This window comes from Nestor notabilis, unplaced genomic scaffold, assembly GCF_000696875.1.
Source record: "Nestor notabilis isolate BGI_N333 unplaced genomic scaffold, ASM69687v1 scaffold32476, whole genome shotgun sequence".
Taxonomy (NCBI): domain Eukaryota; kingdom Metazoa; phylum Chordata; class Aves; order Psittaciformes; family Psittacidae; genus Nestor; species Nestor notabilis.
In genome coordinates, this window is record NW_009931988.1 from 3,746 (window position 1) to 11,260 (window position 7,515).

General features: G+C 44.3%; 1 protein-coding gene across 1 annotated transcript; it reads right to left on the minus strand.

Annotated features, from left to right (window-relative positions):
• Positions 1-114: 114 nt before the first annotated feature.
• On the minus strand, positions 115-7,219 carry LOC104407008 (C-terminal-binding protein 2-like). The gene is made up of 8 exons (XM_010016162.1): positions 7,067-7,219; positions 6,832-6,976; positions 4,274-4,480; positions 3,442-3,656; positions 2,493-2,623; positions 2,217-2,344; positions 1,605-1,725; positions 115-579 (listed from the first exon to the last, which is right to left on the minus strand). Exons 1-8 carry the CDS (start codon positions 7,190-7,192, stop codon positions 408-410), a joined length of 1,245 nt encoding a protein of 414 aa, XP_010014464.1. The 5' UTR covers positions 7,193-7,219; the 3' UTR covers positions 115-407.
• Between the last annotated feature and the right edge of the window lie 296 nt (positions 7,220-7,515).

Genomic DNA, 7,515 nt, shown 5'->3' on the forward strand with positions numbered 1-7,515 from the left:
ATTAAATTTAAGCTACAAGTCACAACTGAAAGGTGTGCACTGAAGTCTGGTGCTGGGAACATTGAGGGCCAGTCCTGAGCAGGCAGCTCCACTTCAGTGTTCGAGTGCACAAGGACAGTTCCCTGTCACAGACAACTGGGGCAGATATATGGGAAAATTAATTTGTTAAACTAAGTGTTTCCAAGAGGAGGCAAGGTCACTGCTGCCCTGCCCCAGGGAAGGGGAAAGATTGAGAGATTAAAACTAAAGGGTTAAAAAATAAAGGCAAGAGCTAAAGTTTGCCAGTAATGAAATGCATTCTCCCATCCTGCATGAACAGGAAACAGTCTCCGAAGGGCGTTAAAGAAGGTCCTAGGAGGAGATGCCCTCCTCCTTTTTCCTGCTGCCAGAGGAGAGGGAAGATGCTGCTATTGGTCAGCAGGCATCTCTCTGTCTGCATCCAGTTTGCTTGTCTCTCCTGGGGAAGGGGTACGCGGTGCAGAGTGGGAAACAGGAGGGATCCCGTGAGCTACAATCCCTTCCACTACTGGCGGTTCTGGCAGCGCAGGGGTGGCTACTCCCACTACTCCTGGAGGAAACCTAAAACCAACAGAAACAGAAATTACAAGCTTGTCCAACAGAGTTATTCCAAAGGGCAACGAGCCATGCCCTCAGGCACCTGCTGGATACAAACCCCTCTTTCTAACAGAAATGCTCTGAGACAGAACACAGGAGAAGCCTCCAGAGCTGAAGAGTAGCAGTTGTATCCTAATGACACCCATTCGCAGACAGGCACAGACACTCTCAGGTCATGTACTCAGCAGTTCAAAAACTGGTACAGAGTTTATCTCCAGTGGAAAACAGTGTGAGGTGCTGTGTGAAGGTACCATGAACGGCTGGAAATTCCCTCTCCATCAGCAGGGATAGCACAAGCTGCCAGTTATCCTTTGCTGGGCTCCAAGATAGAAAAAATAAGGAAATGAACTAGTAAAACCAGCTACAAGTTGAGATGAAAAATAGGACAGCAGTAGTCATTAATTGCTAATGAACTATTCTTCCATTACTTCCCGTTCTGCCTCCCTATGCCTGAACCTCTATAGGTCTCAGAGAAGAGAAGAGAACGTATGCCCTTGCAGATAGGAGAAAAACAGAAGGGAAGCAACCTGCCTGGAATCACTTGACAGGTCTGTAACAAGACAAGTAAACTGAAATATACTCTTATTCAGGCCACTGCCCAAATCCACCAGACAATGCCTCTTTAGTACTCCATATCTGGGCTACAGTTAAAAAGTGTGCACAACTTCTAAACTTCAAGATCCAGACCTCTTTTTTCTGGCACCAAGCAAGCTTTCTTATATGAAGGAGATCTCTTGGGCAGGTCTTGCAAGGATTTGGAAAAATGAACCACTATGCAGCCGGAACTAAATATGACCAAGTAAATATTAGATCCTAGTACAGCTTCGGAAGTGCTGCTGTTAAGTTTCTGGAAAGAGTTCATGTACAGAGCATACAGAAACAGCTTGCAGCTACAAACAGTTCTCATACCCAAAGAGGGATGCTGGCCCACTTCAGTAGGAAGATAGGCTTGAAAGCAGTAACTTGTACAACCTACATACACATCTCACCTGTAAGCTGCAGCTCCGTTGAGTTCTGGGTGGACAGTTGCAGGATCAATACTGGACCACTGAGCTGCTAGCAGCAAGTACTCCTTATTAACACAGTTCCTCAAAGCATCAGGTATGTGACCTGCAAGAGTACCAAGAATTACAAAAAAACCCAGGACTCACGAAGAAAGGGCTCGTCCCCTGAAGTGTTTAGAAAGGAAAGTAAAAAAGAAATGCACATCATCTTTTCTACCTCTCTCCACAGGGTAACACTCGGCAGGAGAGACTCTTCTGAACAACTGGTCTCTGGAGAATACAAGAAATTGATCCTTCCTTCCCACTTCTGTGATCTTGTCGAAATTATTGGCCACAAACTGCAATTGCCAAGCCTCACCTTCCCCTAGAGACAGTATGTACTGCTCCAGAAAAATGGTGTACAGTGTAACTGTCAAAGGAATTATTGCAAAGGATGTACTAGGTACAAGGTTTTCCCAGGGATGGAAAGTGCCACTCCAGCATTAGTTACAAGACAATTACCAACTTACACTCCAGTTCTAGAAACCATTTGCTGAGCCTAAGTTTTCAGAACAAGAAGCGTAAGCCTTGCAGCGAGCACACGGTCTTCCTCATTACCTGTAATAGCTCTGCGGATCTCTTTAGCTGCATCTTCTCTGGATTCAATGGACGCCTGCTCACTGTACCAGGCAGTGTGAGGGGTGCAGATCACATTAGGTGCATCTTTTAAGGGCCCCTGAGCAAAGCTGTGGGGGGGAGGGGATGAGGGAAACAAAAAAACCAGATAACTCATCTGTCCTCTTGGGTATCACTGTAACTCGAACATCAAAAAGCTAGAGTCATCCAGTGTAGGTGGGTCACAGGCTAGCAGCAGGCATACAGGTGCAACATTACCTGAAAGGCTCAGACTCATGCACATCCAATGCTGTTCCTCTGATTCTCCCCTCTTTCAAGGCTTGTGCTAAGGCTTTCTCATCTACAAGCCCTCCCCGGGCTGTGTTCACTAAGAAGCAGCCCTGGCGCATCTGGAAGAAGAATAATATTAAATGGCTTGAGAATGAGACTTTTCATGGAAGCTAAGGGAATCTTGGGAAGTCTACTGGAAATGAGCAGGAGCCTGCAGTGATTAGATGAGGCCTGGATGAACTAGGAGTGCTCTCACTGCAAAGCTAACCACAGGGGAAATGCCTGCAAGCAATGCTTGAGAAATTTGCTTTAAAAAATGTACAAACAAAATCACAAGACAAGGGCAAAAGATCAACTCTCAAGTTCTGCACTCCATATGCATCCTACTAAATTATAAAAGAAAGAGGACATGAATCAAGTATCCAGCTTGTCATGGTTTAAACCCAGCCGGTAACTCAGAACCATACAAAACCGGACTACAGCGTCCAGATGTCTCACATGAAAGCACTGATAAGCATTCATAGACTAGTGGAGTAGAGCCCGAGACTGACTTTGCAGTGGGCTTGGGCAGAGAGGCTTTGGCAGAGCCGTGTAAAAAAACTTACACAGTCCCAGCCACAGCACATCTGGCTCTAACAGCCAGAGTCAATTACGCAGTTTAAAGGTAATTTGAAATTACTGAATCACCTAAAGCATTTTTTACAAGTGAAATTACTTGGCCAGAAGAGCCAATCCTATTCTTCTCTTAATGTGAAATTCTACACAGCACAAAGCACAGGCACCCGGATCCACACGCTCCCAGCCTCCAAAGGCAGCAGCAGGAGGCACACGACAGAGGCAGCAGGATTCACATGCTCTCAGCCTCTCTGAAAGCAGCAGTTTCTGTTTGCATTCATTTCCACAGTGCTCTGTGGGGGAAATCAAGCTCCTGCTGCACCTGTTTAATAGTGAAGTCATTGATGAGGTGATGGTTATGTTCATTCAGGCTGCAGTGCAATGTGATGCAATCGCTGTGCATTAGTAGATCCTGCAGGGTTCCTACTCGTTGTAAACCCAAGGATCGCTCCACTCCATCCGGCAGATAGGGATCATAGAAAATCACGTTGAAGCCAAAGGACTTGGCTCGCAGAGCCACTGCCTGTCCAACTCGGCCTTCACAAAAGAAAACCCACAATCATCAAGGAAAGGTAAAACAAACTTTAAAGACAAGATACTGGGATAGACTGGGAGCCTACACTCCACTTTACTGCCAGGGTCCAAGGTAACGTAGCCCTGGAAACCCCTAAGATTGCCATAGGGATCCAGAGGAGGTTATTCAGTGCTGATCCCATATGGCTAATTCTAGTCCTTCCCCATGCAATATAGCCAGAGCTTAGCCTAGAAGGAGCTCTGTTTTTCCGAGCAAATCTGGACCCTTAGTCAGAAGCAATAACAATCTGATTACAAGAACCTGGAGAAGGAACTGGTAGCTTTCAGGTGGCTTTGTCACTGATACACAGCCTAGCACACAGGGAAACAGTCACTGAGAAGAACTGTCTGCATATTCCAATTCTTCTAGCCATTTGAAAATAGAAAAGAAATCCCCAATCCCATGACATATACCCAACTCTTGAAGATATCCAGCACCACAGAACAGGGCACTGGCATTCCTTACAAGTCAGTGCATTTCACAATAAACAGCTGTAACGTTGTTTTCAGTCTGTGACTCTTACATTCCCAGAAACTGATTTCAGAGTTCACTTTTCAGTCTAACAATTCCCATCACTTACCTAGTCCAATGATGCCCAAAGTCTCCCCACGGATACGCACAGCGCCACCAGCCACCTCTCGAATCTGTTCTACACTTGAGGCTCGATTCCCTTCCCTCATAGCCTGATGTAGCCAAGTAACACGGCGATAGAGGTTCAATATGTGGCAGAGGGTGGAGTCAGCGGTCTCCTCTACTGAGGAGGAAGGGATGTTGCAAACTGCAATGCCTACAAAGCCATAGAGGTCATATAAGATTTTTAGCATCACAATGCTAAACCAACATAGAGCTCTTCAGGCATAAGTGCTGAAAGATAATTCAGTGCTCCATAACCACTGCCAAGGAACACAGGATTCATCTCAGAAGATCATTAACAGAACACAGAAACAACCACCAGCTTTTTAATCCCAAAGAAATACCATTCCTTCCTTATAAATATCCATTTGACTGATACACTCACCAGAACAAAAAACAAAAACAAACAAAACAGACTGAAATAAGGAAACTGGGTCATACCAGTGATGCAAGAAACGGACTTTTGTAAGATCTGTGTCCAAAAAGATGCTCTCATTTCAGAGATAGTCCTGACACATTAACTGGCAGACTGAAGAAGAATTAAGACAGATGGTTGAGCTCTTTCGTGCCTCACAGTCCAGATGCTCGCTGCAAGCATCAGCTTCCCCAGGAGCAACAATAAGTAAGTCATTTATTAAACACAGAGAGAAGCCACAGGAGCCTCTCTAAATCCATTTGAAGTTATACTTAAAAAATGGCAATACGTAACACTCCCACTCTAGAATAACATACAACCACAAGGGACCATAAAACCCATAGCTAGAACTATCAGGTAAATTACTAATGCAAACTGAGTTAAAGTCCTGGAAGCACAAAATACTGTCAGGAAAGGGAAAGATAGAACACTGTAGCAAAATCTGGTCATTCCCCGTTGCAGCTGTCCTTCAGTCAACAAACCAGCTAAGAAATAAAAATAGCTAAATTAAAAATGGTCTCTTCCCAAATGCAATCCTCGCCACTTGCCAAACCAAGAAAACTCTCCCCCTCGAAAGTCTACCACCTATCTAAAAAGTAGGAACAAAATCCAGGCAATGGTTGAAGGCACATGAAACTCAGCAATGCATCAGTCTTTTGTAAGCCCATTACAGAGGAGACATTTGACTAAAGTCAGACTATGCTCTCCCAAGAGAACTAGGGAAATCTCTACAAAATCCATTGCAATTGTGCAATAACACCCCCTAGACTACTCAGAGACATGAGGAGGGAAGACAGGGAAATCTATCTTCTTTTAACCTCATTGGTTTCCACCTCAGTCAACTTCAGACAAGCCGCATGCATTCATCTCTTACACGTCTAGACACAAATTTGTGTTTACATGCAATACGATGCCTAAAGGTAAGAAATGCAAGCACACACAGCAGCCCTTTGGTCTGATTCGAAGATTCAGAACACATAAGGAACAGTATCTTACCTCAGAATGAATTAAAGGGCCTGGGTAAGTATGAAAATAATCATTAGCTATCCATGAAAAAGCACATATGGCCATGCCTGAGGGTCATCACAGTACCTTTCCAAAGCAAAACTGGCAAGCAGCAATCTTGATGGTGAAAGAATTTCACCCATTCATTTCTCTTTGAGCTAATGAGTGTGGAGTGGGGGGAAAGAAAGCTTTGAATCTGAATGAATCAGATATGGGAAGTGGAGAACCCTAAGAGTAGATCAGTTTCCAAACTCAGCCCAAAAATGTAATGGCTGGATGAGAACCAAAGACCTTGCCAGGAACTCTGGAGCCTTCAGTTGAATCATTCAGACCAGAAGACCTAATCCAAGCACTAGACAAATAAGCACTCCTCTTTTACTTACAATTCAGCTGTCCTTACAGATCCAGAATTTGTAACACCTATCTCAATTTTACCTGCATTTGATTTAAGCTTAATCTAATCTGCATTACGTTAAGAAAGGTTTCAAACCACTTACACAAGCCCAAAATAAGAAGGGACAAGGTACTTATATGACCCACATCACCTGGGGGACTACAAGGTCTGAAAGTCTCACTGCCACGCGTTTCATAAAATAGCAGCTTTGGCCACCTGACTCAGACTCTTCACATGCATAAGGCTCTAAAGGGAGCAGTAGTAGTGTTGAATCAGAACTTACCTGCATATAACAAAGCAAAACTCACTTATCAAGCATTTACAGTGAGTTTATCCTGTACCAGCATTTGCAGGCTGCTTTCGGACGTCAGAGTTTGCTCAATTCTTTTCCCACAAACAATCCAAAGCTGCCTCACCAAAAGTTACCTGGACACTGTACTCAGGTTTCTGAATCACAAACAACAGCAGAGACACTGACACCTACAGCAGAGCAATCCGAGAGCTAAGAATCTTTCTTTCAAGCCACCTACCAACTCCGATATCATCAGCTTCCTAAAAATGCCCGATAAGCAGCTCCAAATCTTTTTACATAGATCTAAAATGCACTCAGCTATAAAACAGAAAAATATGTGCAATGTTCCACTTCCCATTCAGTTCTGATCACAACAGAGCCCTAATGGTGTCATCATACCTAATTCTGCAGCGGATTTGATGTCAACATTGTCATAGCCACTGCCAATACGCACAATGACCCTGAGGGCTTTGAATTTCTCCAGATCCTGACGAGAAAGGGTAATGGTGTGATACATCAGAGCTCCTACTGCCTCATTCAGCACCTACAACAAAAACCAGTGCAAATCAGTCTGCTTCAGATAGCCCAAGAGGCAGAGCTCTATGTCTGAATGCTCGCACATTTTCGTGCCCACCTTTTCATGGATTTCCTGAGTTGACTGAGCATCACAAAATGCCACTGTAGCAACATCCTTCAAGATGGGCATCTCCACAGTGCAATCTCGTCCATCCAGGAGTGCAACCAGTGGCCGTGTTGGCATTGGGCCATTCACAATAGGAGGCCGTATGCCTATTAAAAAAGTCAGCAGGAGTGATTACATGAAAGACAAGAATTCTGAGCCTCATTTGCTAGTCCAACAAGTCATTAGTTCTGTTCGAGTTCTGTAATACTTAGGAAGGGATTAGTCAACGCAAAAGAAATAAACAGTAAACAAACAGGGAAATTAAGCTAGAGAAAAAAAAAACCAAACCCAAACCTCTGCCACCACTATAAAGATAAACCACGTTTTATCAGTAACAACATAATAGAAGGGGTCTGCTCAGAAACACACCACCCTACCCTAGCCTCCCAGAAGTAGTTACA